Raw genomic sequence first — 15,302 nt, 5'->3', positions numbered from 1 at the left:
TCTCATCACTTTTATCCATCAGAACATTTATCCATGTGTCACAAAGAGGGACATTTCTAGTCTCTTTGCAGCTTGTTGGGTTTGGTAAAATGCCTGTACTTTCCCTTTAACACAAATGCAGATGGTGAGATGGTTTCCACCTCCCCTCCCTTCCCATCATCAGGCTTTTTCTTTTATTTTCCCACATTTTTACTTGGTGGAAAAATTGAGCTGGTGACATTCAGAAGCAGTTACTCACAGCATTTAAAGAGCCGCACACACATTTAGGAGCTCACATATTTACACAAGCATACAATAAACCCGTGTGAAAAAGAAGGGCTCTTAAAGGTACAATATGTAAAATTTTTGCAGTAAAATATCCAAAAACCACTAGGCTAGTGATATATATTTTGTCCAGCTGATTACAAACAATATCTCTAATGTTTTCAACTACTTGTAAATCATGAGAAAATTCCCATTCTAAACAGTGACACGGGGCAGTGCAGTCACCTGTCAATGACGTCAGTTCCCTTTGTTACCGCCTTTACTGACGTAGAAACCACATGACAACAGTGCCGTGGACAAATGCGGAAGTAGTGTCTAGTGTCCAGCAAACCACTAGCTTGCTTCAAGCAGTTCCTTATTTACTTCTTGCACGTTTTATGGTGGATTGTGTTACTTATTTATGGAACATAATTACTGTTTACCATCTGCCGCTAGTTCTGTCGACAAGGACAGCTCCCGTAAACTCATGACCGGAAAAGCGGAAGCGGCGCCGGTGACTGTTTCATAATAAAAGTCCCGCTGCTCGTGAGGCGTGTGTTGATCAATCGCTCCAGCTCCTCGTTCAGCTCCACAACACTCGGTCCTGCTCTGCTTCATACTTCAATAACGTTAATAATCGCATCCACGAACATGAGTTCTTCCAGACTCCAATCCCTATTCTTTTGCACCGTCCGTTGAGATAGAGACCACATGTCCCAAGTTTCCGCTCTAAAACTTGGCGTCATCAAACTACGCCTTTGTTTTGAATAGGCTTCTAGCGACCTCTAGCGGAAAAAAATATCACAAATTGTACCTTTAATTGAATGATAATGTAATATTAATGACATAAAAGGCTACTTAAAGAGATTACACTTTCATGACTGTTTCTTAACTGTTAAAAAGAGCACTTTGCATTGTAATAATGTCAAATTAAATGTTTTACTTAAAAACTGAATTTTAGATCATTATATTTTAATAATCTTTTGTTGTGCTTTAATGAACTATGCTTGTTTTGATTTGAACAAACGAAAGTGCATGTAAAATACTTGATCATAATTTTAACTGTAGTGTGTTATTTTATATTACAAATAAAGTATTTTAAATTCAAAATTACAACTTAAACTTTATAAAATGTGTAATTACATATTTACATACATGACACTACAATTGTTTTCAATAGCAATTATATTAAAGTATTGTAGTTTACCATTAATAACAATAGAATTATGAAATTACATATAAAAATGTATCTAATTCCTGCTTAGAGTTGGTTCACCCAAAAATGAAAATTCTGTCATTAATTACTCACCCTCATGTCGTTCCACACCTGTAAGACCTTCGTTCATCTTCGGAACACAAATTAAGATATTTTTGATGAAATCCAAGAGGTTTTTTTTTTTTTATCCTCCATAGAAAGCAATGTAAGTACCACATTTAATGTCCAGAAAAGTAGTAAAGACATGGTTAAAATAGTCAACATGACTACAGCGGTTCAACCTTAATGTTATAAAGCGATGAGAATGCTTTTTGTGTGCAAAAAACAAACAAAAATAATTATTTATTCAACAATTACTTCTCTCCCCTGTCATTCCCTTACACTAAGTTCAGTGCTTCCAGGTTCTACTGCAGAATGCTTACACTGTGGCTGAACCACTGTAGTCAGGTTGACTAACATCTCAGATTTCATCAAAAATATCTTAATTTGTGTTCTGAAGATGAATGAAGGTCTTACAGGTGTGGAACAACATGAATGTGAGTAATTAATGACAGAATTTTCATTTTTGAGTGAACTAACCCTTTAAATGTGTCATAAAAGTACTCTTAAGTTGAACTAACTACATTTAATAAAACATTTTAACTATTACATCTTCATTTAACTGTAAATTACATGCCAGTTAACTGTCCAAAAAATTACACTAAGTTTGCATATACTGTAAGTATATTCCTTTAAAGTATATCATTTCTGTATTAAGTGTTATTTTTAAAAGTAGGCCTATACTAAAGTGTACTTCTTTTCCACAAGAGGTTCAAAGGTTTAGATCAACCAAAAAAAAAAAAAAAAAAAACTGTCATCAGTTACCCTAATGTTGTTCCAAACTATAATTTCTTAAGTGACAAAATGCATTATCTAAAACGTAAAAATGGAGAATTCCTTAAAATGGAGTAATTTACCTGAGGTTGATCATCAGCATTTTCTAAAGCACCTTTTTTCACTGACTATTTACTGAAAACGTAGCGATTAATTACTTTATCATTTGATCAAAACATGATTTAAAAAGTGCAGGCTATGGCCCCTTTAAGACAGAAATCATTAAAAACTCTCTCTGCTCATGTGGTGCAACGCCACGTTTGCTTATGAAGGGCAATCGTCGATCATACAACACGTGTACCATCATTCAACCACAAGAGGGCGCCTCGGACTATTTAGAATGAGACTTTATTGAAATGTTACCAGTGTCAGTCACTCACCATTCACCAACCCCACCCTCTATTTTTTTAGAATATAGAATATGGTGCGGATATTAATCTGTGCATCTCTGATGTTATCCTTCATTATTTTTCTGTTTTTTGATTCAGTTGATTTGGGGGGGAAAAAATGGACAAACAAACACATTTTCAGATCATAAAAAAAACCTTATCAGCTCATACATAAACACAGCAGCGTCATCTCCTGTAGCAGACCTCGCCATTAAAGACTAAAATAAACAGCTCTCCTCAAAAGAATCAGACAGAGACAGTGTGACGTCAGGAAACGTGAGCCCGTGTCTCTCTCTGACTGAACAAAAAGCATGAATGAGTGAGTGTGAGAGAGAGGGGATGAGAGACACTGAGAATGAGGGCTGTTGGTTGGGGAAAGCCTGCTGAAAACCCCAGAGCACTATGGGTAGATGCTGTGTGATCAATCACTGAAGGGTGTACTGTGATGTCAGGTTGCCAGGCAACAGGAAGAAAGGCACTCCAGCAGGGTCACTCCTGATTGCAGAGTGTTTCTCCATGTACACACACACACACACACACACACACACACACACACACACACACTCTCAGTCTTGGTTCTATGTTAGCAGTACTAGAAGGATGATTGCAGCAGTTAATCTCACCCAACAGACTAAATTTAGACCCTCTCCTGTTCTTACCTCTCTTCTACACCTCCTTCCATTTCTCTTCTCAGCAATTTGTGATGTCTAGAGGTGAAATGTTCACAAAATAATGGCTATATCGACTGATAGCTATTTGTTATATTTGGATTATTTATTAATTTTTGAATGGCACAAATATACCAATACAGTCAATAGACTGGAGACAAATGCTGCTTATTTGACAAAAAAAAAAAAAAAAAAAAAACATTTCCAAAATAACTGTCTTAGGCTTTTCAGTTACTGGTTTCCCAAAATGTGCTTTATTTTGGAAAACTACAGTGGATGTCTGCAAACTCTGCTCCGCTTCAGAGGAAATCAATTCATATTGCACATTCAAAACAAAAGGTACACGATTGCAAATCATAAGCATTTTCAAGTAACCCAACAAAAAGTATGTATTTCTCTGCCATGATTCTCTCTCGAAATTATATTTGCAATGTACTTTCAGAGTGCGTAATAACGAATATAATAAGTTTAACTTTGGTACAAAAAATATGATCTTTATTCTTTTGGCTTTTAAAATAACGTCACCATGTAATTGGTTAATATAGTGCATGCAGTTTACTACCACACTACGAATGAAATATGACGACCACTGATTGCTTCATAAATTTTTATGTACATTTAAAACCAGGACCTGGCCTTCACATGTAGCACTGTGCAAAAAAATGTAAACAAAATAAGTTAAAAAAACAAAACAAAACAATAACATGAGCTTCAAACTACTATTTACATTATAAACAATAAAGAAAATGAGAATAAAGCACATCGATGGTGGCCCCAGTACATACAGTCAAAACACATATAGATCTCTCATATTCTTTTTCTCTTTCACACTCGCACGTACACCTCTCACACACTGATCACATGCATCCAAATGACAGTTTAAGTGGCGTGTAAAAGTGCTCCTCTACAGAGTTGAGTACAGAGGTGAGATACAGCGTGCCAGTATATACATACAAAATCACCACCACTAATTCAACAGAAGAGCTCATGTCATAATTGTATTATTCAGCTGAACTCAGGGTGTTGCTGTTGCTCGGCGACAGACATTGAACTTCAAAAACGAGGAAAATTGTTTTTCAGTAGACATCCACTGACAGGTTGACCTGCACCTATGCACGGAATGGTATTAGATCTGGAAGATCTATGCATGTTTTTTTTTTTTTTCTTTCTTTTTGTTCAAAATAAAATGAGGAGGTGAGACATGTGGCTGTCTGGCACAGAGACATTCAGTAGGGTGACATTGGCGTTTCCTATCACGTTCACCAGTGAGTGTACATTCAGGCTATCCGAAGTCTGTTAACATTGCGCTCATTTACGGAGGGGTGGAATGGATACATGTCTTGTGTTCGCCATCATCTGTGGTGTACAAATTAAAAGAATGTTTAGGCTTCAATGAACAACATTTGTTGCATAATATTGATTACCATCGGGAATGAAGTCCCTAAAATAAGAATCAAGGTTAGAGTAAGACACTGCCAATAGAAGTAAGCATCTGAAGGGTTTGCATGCCAAGATGTACAACTCATATTTTTGATAAAACGGTTACATTGAATCTTATGTGAAAGGAAATAATAAATAATTATATTAAAAAAAGAATCATTGTTTGAGAATTTAAAAGTAATTTTTGTAGTAAGATATTTTTTTAATTTAATTTCTGTGGTTTTTGCTATTCCAGAAACGTGTTGTTTGCACCAGGTGTCGGGTAAAGACATAATAAACAACTTCTGATTAGACGCACAGAAAAAATATAGGAAGTGGCCCCTTTAAAGGGTTAGTTCACCCAAAAATGAAATTTCTGTCATTAATTACTCACCCTCATGTCGTTCCACACCTGTAAGACCTTCGTTCATCTTCAGAACACAAATTAAGATATTTTTAATAAAATCTGAGGCCTTCATTGAGAGCAAGACAATTAACACTTTCATTGCCCAGAAAGCTACTAAAGACATATTTAAAACAGTTCATGTGAGTACCTTAATGTTATGAAGTGTTGAGAATACCAAAATAACGACTTTATTCAACAATATCTAGTGATGGGCGATTTCAAAACACTGCTTCATGAAGCTTCACAAATCTTTTGTTTCGAATCAGTGGTTCAGAGCGCGTATCAAACTGCCAGTCACGTGAACCATTGAAATTTCGAAACGTTTTGACACACTTATGAAGTAACTAGCCTCGTTTACTGAAATCACGTGACTTTGGCAGTTTGATACACGCTCCGAACAACTGATTTGAAAAAAAAAAAAAGATTTGTGAAGCTTCATGAAGCAGTGTTTTGAAAGCGCCCATCACTAGATATTGTTGAGTAAAGCCGTTATTTAGTTTTTTTGGCGCACAAAAAGTATTATCGTCGCTTCATAACATTGAGAGAATTTTCATTTTTGGGTGAACTGACCCTTTAAGATAGAAATAACAAAAAAATCTGGAAATTTGGTACAACGCCTCACCTTCCTTCTTGGTGTCTTTGTGCAGATATTGTGCAAAATTTTATTGAGTTTACAGGCTTTACTAGCGTTATCGTGATAACAGATTTTAAAGATAACCGACAAGATTAGTAAGCAGTTATATCACACGAGTCGCATTTATTCTATGTAATATTTTGTACATAATATTTAATAATATAATAGTTTTGTGGCTCTACTATACATGTGGCTGTAAACAGTGTGTATTTTAATATCTATTGTCATTTAACCATTTTATATCACATCATTTTTACCCCCATTGTAAGTGCCTTATAGTGACACAAATGCTGTCAATTGAGCTTAACATGAACCTAAAACATTGATCAGCATTTTTGAATCAGATACATTTTGACAAAATCACTGAGTTTGGCTCATTCCGCTATCAACAGTGGACGATTGCGTTCAATCAATCCATTTTTGTGTTCAGTAAGGCAGTGCAGACAGGTCTACATCTCCATCCATAAATAATAAAAAAACATTCTATGTGTTAAAGTCCTGATTAGTACAGTAGCATTCTGCTCTCAGCTTACTGAGTGATTGATTTTGTAGCACTTGGAACCTACTGGTGTATATATATATATATATATATAAAGGTGTTTGTGTGTGTGTGTGTGTGTGTGTGTGTGTGTGGTTTGTTCGGCATACGCTAACGCTAAAGTAAATGAGGTCCCGTTATAGGAGCGTTCAGATAATTCACTACCGGATATGACCGACATTCCCCAGCCCCTCCACAGACGTGCCCTTAAATGAAGTAGTTTAGACAATCAAACCTATGAGTAGAAAAGTTCAACATGATTAAAAAAATGAGCTAACAAAAATGTGCAGGTATATAATACGCCATTCAATAAGAAAGACACCAGCGGTAGTGTTAGCACTAGCTACTGATGACTATAACAGTTTCTTTTAGTCCTCAGGATTGTGTGACAACACTCAAAACTAAAAGACAAACTCACACACCACTCTATACTTGCCATTTTGTTTCACACCAATGTCTTTAGGGATTCAACAGTCATACTCGAGCGTGTGTGCGTGCGTGTGTTCGTCGCGGCACTGTCCTTGAATGAACGCTTTCCGTCAACACCATAAACGCACCCTAAGGCTAGCTCGGTGGGCACGCGCACAATAGTCTAGACACACGCACATACACACACTCCGGCCCACACACGCACTCAGTTTGGCATTAGTTCCAAAACCGCTTGAGGTGAATTGCCCCTCGGTGCTTGCGTTCCGCTCTGTAAACAGTGTCTCAGTTGAAAAGAACAGTCTCTGTTTCAATCCCTCGTTCATTTTTTTCTGTCCCTTGCATCTTTTGCTTTGTCCTCCTTCTCTCTCCTCTCTTTTTCATATTTGTCTTTCTCTGACTTGGCCACACTGTTATAAGATGGCGGAGAGGCAGAAGAGGGAGTCATATCCGTTTTGTCCGACGCAGAGTTCTCTTGAAACTTTCCAATGACAAGCACCTCTTTCTCCGGGATATGCACGACCCCGTCTTGCAGCTGTTGCCGATACGCTTTAGAGGCCTTCTTTACCGTTTGCCTTATGCGGTACCGTCGGAAGGCCCTTTGAATGACGGAGGCCGACATCTCCTCCTGTTTCCTCCGGAGGGTTGTCGTGATGGGCTCGTAGGAGACTTTGGAGGGATTGGAGGCCATGAAACGATCCTCCATTTGTCCCCTCAGGGCATCCATCTCACCCTCCTCTCCCAGTACCCTCAGAGTAAAGGCAAACAGGATGTCCAGGCAGTGGATGCGATCCCCACTGACCATGGGCAGGTCCATGGCAATGAGCTGGATCTTGTTTGGCTTGGCGATGCGTAACGGAGGATCCAGAGCATCTGCAAAGTCAGAAAGCTTGTTGTACTCCACGAACTGCGTAGCATTGGGGTCGAATCGCTCCCAGACTTCGTAGAACATTTCAAAGTCATCCTCGCTGAGCGGTTCGGCACTCTCCTCGGTGGCTACGCTGAAGTTCTCCAAGATCACAGCGATGTACATGTTCACCACAATCAGGAAGCAGATGATGATGTAGCTCACGAAGAAGAAGATGCCGACCGAGGGGTTTCCGCAGTTGCCGCGGTACAAGCTGCCCGGGTGCTCTGTTTCGCTGTCGCAGTCTGGATCTTGCTTGTTCAGGATGGGCGCCAAGAGGCCGTCCCATCCTGCAGAAGTGGTGATCTGGAACAGGCAAAGCATCGAGTTCCCGAATGTCTCAAAGTTGAACATGTCATCGATCCCCGCCTCTTTCTTCACATAGGCAAAGTTGGACATTCCAAAGATGGCATAGATAAACATGACTAGGAAGAGAAGGAGGCCAATATTGAACAAGGCAGGAAGTGACATCATCAAGGCAAACAGGAGCGTACGAATGCCTTTGGCGCCTTTGATGAGACGAAGAATGCGACCGATTCTGGCAAGTCGGATGACTCGGAATAAGGTTGGCGATACAAAATATTTCTCAATCATCTCAGAGAGGAACATGCCTGACAAAAAAAAAGAAAAAGAAAAAAACAATAAGTGATCTCATCATTTTTATACAACACTCTATTGAGGTAGGGTCAAAGCAAACTCTACACAAATACAGTACATTATGGTAAATGCTTCTAGCATTGTTGCATTTTAAGCATTACTGCAAGGTAATCATATATAACTATAGCAGACATTAGCCTAAACCAGCGGTGCTGAACTCCAGTCCTAGAGAGTTTAGCTCCAACCCTGATAAAAACACACCTGCCTATAGCTTTCTAGTAGAGCTTGAATAGCTTGTTCAGGTGTGTTTGCAGGACTTTGGCTCTCCAGGACCGATGTTCACCATCCCTGGCCTAAACTGTCTTCTTTGGCCAGTTTACTCTTTCATATCAATTATGTTGCGGTCGCATTCTGCAATTTTTTTTTTACCATTTCCAATTCAGTGCATATGTCTGTTCACTTTTCAGAGCACCGTCAGTCAAATCCATTCCACTTGAGGAATGCCCTAATAAATTAAACTCCATTCCACATTTTAGCTACAGGCAGCCTTGACATCAAAACTGCTGCTTCCTCAAATCCAGGTAGTTCCAAGTCAACAAGTCACGCCCTGCTTAATCTCTGTATCTGATTCAAAAGTGGGCAGAATGCTAGATCTAACGAACCGTCACTGACGAAAATAACAGTTTGTCAGTTTTACCCTTCCAGTCAAACATTGACTACAAAAATCATTAACAATAAAATGACATTGGCGCCGATAGCCTAGTGATTAGTGCGACGACACATGGCGCAAATGCGTTCACGGGGACCTGAGTTCGATTCCTGTCTCGAGGTCCTTTGCCGATCCTGCCCCCTCTTTCCTGTCTGCTCTCTACTGTCCTATTTGAATAAAAGCACAAAAACCCATAAATATATCTTAAAAAAAAAAAATAAATAAAATTACCATGAAATAAGTGGAATAATCCACGGCTAGCTGTACATATAAAAAATGTTAAAGGCTGGCTGTGCATTAAAATCGTTTACTGCACAGCTAGACATAGATTATCCCTTACTTGTCTAATTAAAAAGCACTGGAATACTGGAAATGGCATCTTCTCCAGTAAAATCTTTCTGGGGGAGGATCCACCCACATTTTTTTGCTTCCGCTGCCCGTGGACGGAACTGAATCAGTTATTTCTTTTGCCCTCGTTCGAAATTCCTGATCGAATGGATTCCTATTGAAATGACTAGATTTCATCTGCAAAAATGTGCCAAACAACTGTATATGTGACTGCACCTTTACTGTAATGAAGGAACAACATGTACATAATATTTACATAAAGTATGTTGTTGGCCTAAATCCACTAAAAAGTGTTATGATAGTAAATGTTTGTAGAATCTCCAAGAATCTCTTACCAACAATAGACAGAATCACCACTACGAAGTCAAACACATTCCAGCCAATGGTGAAGTAGTAGTGCCGGAGGGAGATCATCTTGAGCACACATTCTCCAGTGAAGAGGACGATGAAAACCAGGTTTATCCAGTACAAAATATTGTCCATATCATCTGTCTGGTCATCAGTTTCCACCATCATGGTCACCATGTTCAAGCAGATCAGGATCATAATGACAATATCGAAGGCTTGTTTGGTGATTAAGTCAAAGACAATGCCTTGAAACTTGTTCTAGAGGGAAGTACAGAGAAATTATCATATATATATATCTATGTCATATAAAGAAAATAATGCTGTTTAATAAAAACAGTGGACGTTCTTAAAACCCTAGTGTGACGGTCTGTGGAAGTGAGCTGTGTGTGTCATACCGTAGGCCTGGGAATTGGCTTTTGAGGCTTCTTAGATCCCAGTTTCTTCATGGCATTGTAATATTTCTTCTGTTCTTCTGTCATGAATATATCCTGACCTCCAAGGTAAAGAGCAAATGAAGAAGACTGGTTACAACCATGGTTTCATTATATGTCACAACACAAACATAAAGCAACCAGTTTTTCACCTGTGAACCTCAGAAAATGTCAGAGGCAGTTCAGCCCATACCAGGTTCTATTAATCTCTCAATGGACAACCATTGTGTGTTTTATAAACAAAACCAGTTCAATAAGGTACCATTGTGCTCACTAAACAAAACCACAGATTGTGTACACATCACATTCTCTTTGAAAGTAAACTGAAAATCGCAGAGGTTGATTTGAGGCTTCATATTGTAATATGCTTAATATTCCTCATTACTTGTACTAAACACAAACAATGATAACTAAGGTCTTAACAGAGCTGCATCTTACATTATATTAAAGTGTTTAAATTCACCTCAATCAGTTTAAATACTTATCTTTTTCTTCTGCTGATTGAAGTTATCGATGATGACACCAATGAAGAGGTTGAGGGTAAAGAAGGAGCCGAAGATAATGAAGATGACGAAGTACAGGTACATGTAAATGTTACATTCGTAGTCAGGCTGCAGCTCCACCTGCAAGAACAAGAAAATGTTGTATTTTATTACACATTCACACTACTCATGTGCATTACAAGTAACTTAATCTGCATTAGTTCACTGACCACAGTTGTCTATGTATTGTACTCAAACAAAACCAAAGGATATGTGAGAATTTCCATGCAAAAATATTCTTTATCCCATTGATTCATTAATTGTTAAATCACAAATATTAATTAATTTATGTTTACTTCAAAACAAGAATACAAGTGACAGTGAACTATAAGAGGCAAAGGTGGTTTGAAAGTAACATTGCAACCTGAATAATTAAAAATGGCTTTTACAGATCTGTCCACTACAGTGAAGAGAAACACTTACATCACGAGAATCCACAGCTGCGTACATGATGTCCATCCATCCTTTAAACGTGGCCTTGTGAAACAGAAAAAAATCAATAATCAATAAATAATGTAAATATACTACAACAGACAACCTCGTACTTAACATAAATCACGGTCTGGGTCACGAGTTCAGCTCACTCACCACTTGCAGTAGTGCCAGGTATCCGGCTCCCACGTTATCGAAATTAATTTTCACGTTTTTCCAGCGTGCCGTATCATTGTTATTAATCAGGGCTAGGCAATCGGACTTGTTATTGACCACAGTGATGGGAATAATTTCTTCGTTGGTGATATTAATGCAATGGTAGTATTTCCCAGCGAAGAGGTTCACCCCCATGATGCTGAAGATCAGCCAGAAGATCAGACACACCAGCAGCACATTCATGATGGAAGGTATGGCTCCCAGCAGGGCATTCACTACAACCTAGAAAAAAAGAAATATATCATGTCACATACAAATACCTTAGCTTATTCACGTCACGCACAGAAACTCTTGCTAACGACACAAGAGCTGAGGAAACTACAATGAACTTCCTAAACTTCTATAACGTATAGCTTACGCTCTAATAAAAGCTAAATCCTTACCACAAATTAAGATAATACAATTCTGGGAAATGACAAGTTGAGTTTTAGAGGGTTTAGCAAAGAATAGCAAAGCTAAACCTATTTTATTCTACATTAAAACCGATTAGTTAATAAAAAGGATAATAATTGAACAATGGCTAATGTGTCAATTTGATTTCTGATTCAATCTGCCTTATTTATATCTAATAGCTAATTATTTCTAATTATTAACCCACTAGAATTTTGTTCATAGAACATAATGTTTTAACAAAAACATCTTTTAGAGGGTGTATCACACATCTTTTGAGCTACCAAAATGTGGAAAAAACAAAAAATGAAAACAGAAAAAAACCTTGTGGAGACACGATGACGTCACAACATTTGTTTACTGCAAATGAAAAGAGACACATAACAGAGAAAGAAATGTAAGGTCAAGTCACAAACAACACAACAACCACCACAGAATCATCAGAATAGATCAGAGAGTTCTCACCAAGGCACATGCAGAGAGGCATGCACACTAAAGAGAAAAGTCTAAAAACAGTCAACATATAGTATTCACTTATTCATGTAAACAGGATGTCCTCTTTAATATTCACCATCAGCATGCAAGAGGGCCACATCTTCCCAACAACACTTAAAAATTTAACAGTATTTTTGTATGAGAGCATGCTGCTTAACATGTTTTTCTCAAGTAGTAGGACATGTTCATTGGTCAACCCAAAATTACAGAATTTTCTGAAAAAAATTTGAAGCGTAGTTTGATTTTGCCAGCAAGATAATTAACACTTTCAATGCCCAGAAAGCTACTAAAAACATATTAAAAAAGTTCATGTGACTACAGTGATTCAACCTTAAAGGTGCCCTCGAATGAAAAATTTAATTTATCTTGGCATAGTTAAATAACAAGAGTTCAGTACATGGAAAGACATACAGTGAGTCTCAAACTCCATTGTTTCCTCCTTCTTATATAAATCTCATTTGTTTAAAAGACCTCCGAAGAGCAGGCGAATCTCAACATAACACTGACTGTTACTTAACAGTCGGGGTGTACGCCCCCAATATTTGCATATGCCAGCCCATGTTCCCAACATTATGAAAGGCATTAGACAAGGGCAGCCAGTAACGTCTGGATGTGCACAACCAAATAATCAGACTAGGTAAGCAAGCAAGAACAATAGCAAAAAATGGCAGATTGAGCAATAATAACTGACATGATCCATGATATCATGATATTTTTAGTGATATTTGTAAATTGTTTCGTTAGCATGTACTGTTGCTAATGTACTGTTAAATGTGGTTAAAGTTACCATCGTTTCTTACTGTATTCACTGAGACAAGAGCCGTCGCTATTTTCATTTTTAAACACTTGCAGTCTGTATAATGCATAAACACAACTTTTAAATCTCTCCAACAGTGTAGCATTAGCCGTTAGCCACGGATCACAGCCTCAAACTCATTCAGAATCAAATGTCAACAATATAACAGTATACAATACTCACATAATCCGACGCATGCATGCCACATGCATGACGGACACTTTGTAAAGATCCATTTGAGGGTTATATTAGCTGTGTGAACTTTGTTTATGCACTGTTTAAGGCAAGCGCGAGCTCCGTGGGCGGAGAGCACGAGATTTAAAGGGGCCGCACAGCATAAATCGGCTCATATTTAATGATGTAATGAAATTAGGCAGTTAAAAAAATTAATTTAAAAAAATCTATGGGGTATTTTGAGCTGAAACTTCACAGACACATTCAGGGGACACCTTAGACTTATATTACATCTTGTAAAAAAAACGTTTGATAGCACCTTTAATGTTATGAAGTGACAAGAATACTTTTTGTGCGCCAAAAAAACAAAATAACGACTTTATTCAGTGTCGTCAGTGGTTCGCAACGTGTATCAAATTGCCAAAGTCATGTGATTTCAGTAAAAGAGGCTTCATTATGTGATAAGTGTTTCGAAATTTCAATGGTTCGCCACTGGGGGGCATGACTTTGGCAGTTTGAACCACTGATTCGAAACAAAAGATTCGTAAAGCTTCGAAGCTTCATGAAGCAGTGTTTTGAAATCGCCTATCACTAGATATTGTTGAATTTTACTTTTTTGGGCGCACAAAAAGTATTTTTGTCACTTCATAACATTAAGGTTGAACCACTGTAGTCACATGAACATGTTTTAAATATGTTTTTAGTATCTTTCTGGGCATCTGAAAGTGTTAATTATCTTGCTGGCAATGGAGGACTCACTGAGCCATTGGATTTTATCAAAAATATCTTAATTTGTGTTACGAAGATGAACAAAGGTCTTACGGTTGTGGAACGACATGAGGGTGAGAAATTAATGACAGAATTTTAATTTTTGTGTAAACTAACCCTTTAACATTGTAAAAGTAGTTAAACTTAACTATAAATGAATGTAACAATGAATCCAATCTTAATTTCTGACTAAAATATTGGTTATCATATTAGCCTCAAAATTTCTAATCGGTGCACCACAGTAATAGCAATGTACCAAATAGAGAACATACAGAATTTCAACACTAAGTGTAACTAATGTGAATCTTTACATCACTAACACCCAATCATTACTCTGTAATGTTAGATATAAGGTTAGGCATCCAGGAACATGTCTTACTTGGTTAAATCACAGCATACATGATGCTTAAGTGTGTTTGTGTGAGTGTCTTACCCTCATTCCCTCGAAGCGTGACAATGCTCTCAAAGGTCTAAGAGCACGCAGAGTTCTCAGGGACTTAATGGCACTTAGTTCAGAGTAACCAAGAGCATTTGCCACCAAACTCACCAACGACACCTGCAAAACAAACACATGCATCCATTCATGTAGGGAACATGCATGTGTTCACATCCAGAAAACACACACTATGCACTTACACACACATACTGTATAGTTGCAAAGCAATATACAAGGTCCATACATACATCAACAATCAGGAAGTCAAGCCAGCACCAAGCATTGGTGAAGTATTTGGCGAAGCCGTAAGCAACCCACTTCAGAAGCATCTCCAAAATAAAGACGTATGTGAAGACTTTATCTGCATATTCCAACACCGTCTTTATAGTCTTGCGCTGCTCGATGTAAATGTCCTCAAAAGCCTGAACACACATAAACAGCAACAAAATGTTTGTAATAAAAAAGACTGGGACGGTTGACAGGGGGTGAGTATATAGTGTGTGTGGGTGCTCACCAATGCTCCACTGCTGAGTAAAATCATGAAGATGATAAAGGACTCAAACCAGTTGTGCTCTACAATGATGAAGCAGGTTTTCCTGAGATTCCACCAACTCTTCCATTTTCCCTTCTCCACATCGACCTGACAGCACTGAAACCTCATCACACAGCCTGAGCAAAAGATACAGAGAAAAGTCACTTAATGTGGGTGGACAGCATAACAATTGAGCTCAGTATAAAAAGTCCACTCTCCCAAAAACTCTCTCTCGCTTTGGTACTATGTACAGTATGCCATAAAGGAGCCGAACTGTAGTTTTTAAAGCATTTTTCCTCTGAAATACAAATATAATGTTAGTCAAAGATCCAAGGCTTCAACCTTCTCTCTAGCCCTTAAACAGGCTGG

General features: G+C 38.0%; 1 protein-coding gene and 1 long non-coding RNA gene across 3 annotated transcripts in view; one reads left to right on the top strand and one right to left on the bottom strand.

The window, feature by feature from the left end:
- Nucleotides 1–15,302, top strand: part of LOC137011720 (uncharacterized) — a 41,265-nt gene that overhangs the window by 17,206 nt on the left and 8,757 nt on the right. The window contains exons 2-3 of one of the 2 annotated variants that reach the window (XR_010893514.1): nucleotides 10,660–10,733; nucleotides 11,086–11,423. This is a non-coding gene — a long non-coding RNA (uncharacterized lncRNA). Of the gene's footprint in view, nucleotides 1–10,659; nucleotides 10,734–11,085; nucleotides 11,424–15,302 lie in introns of those variants that run through there. The other variant, XR_010893515.1, reaches the window with a different exon arrangement.
- scn1lab (sodium channel, voltage-gated, type I like, alpha b) overlaps nucleotides 5,707–15,302 on the bottom strand; it is a 42,319-nt gene continuing 32,723 nt past the window's right edge. Inside the window, exons 19-27 of the mRNA XM_067374807.1 lie at nucleotides 14,916–15,070; nucleotides 14,650–14,823; nucleotides 14,399–14,521; nucleotides 11,283–11,564; nucleotides 11,118–11,171; nucleotides 10,638–10,775; nucleotides 10,117–10,221; nucleotides 9,709–9,979; nucleotides 5,707–8,330 (exon numbers count right to left, since the gene is read on the bottom strand). Coding sequence (XP_067230908.1) covers nucleotides 7,135–8,330; nucleotides 9,709–9,979; nucleotides 10,117–10,221; nucleotides 10,638–10,775; nucleotides 11,118–11,171; nucleotides 11,283–11,564; nucleotides 14,399–14,521; nucleotides 14,650–14,823; nucleotides 14,916–15,070 — 2,498 coding nt within the window. The 3' untranslated portion in view covers nucleotides 5,707–7,134. The remainder of the gene's footprint in view (nucleotides 8,331–9,708; nucleotides 9,980–10,116; nucleotides 10,222–10,637; nucleotides 10,776–11,117; nucleotides 11,172–11,282; nucleotides 11,565–14,398; nucleotides 14,522–14,649; nucleotides 14,824–14,915; nucleotides 15,071–15,302) is intronic.

The sequence above is a fragment of the Chanodichthys erythropterus genome, chromosome 21 (genome assembly GCF_024489055.1).
Source record: "Chanodichthys erythropterus isolate Z2021 chromosome 21, ASM2448905v1, whole genome shotgun sequence".
Taxonomy (NCBI): Eukaryota; Metazoa; Chordata; class Actinopteri; order Cypriniformes; family Xenocyprididae; genus Chanodichthys; species Chanodichthys erythropterus.
Note: the sequence above shows the minus strand (reverse complement) of the source record. Positions and strands in the feature narration are given on the sequence as shown.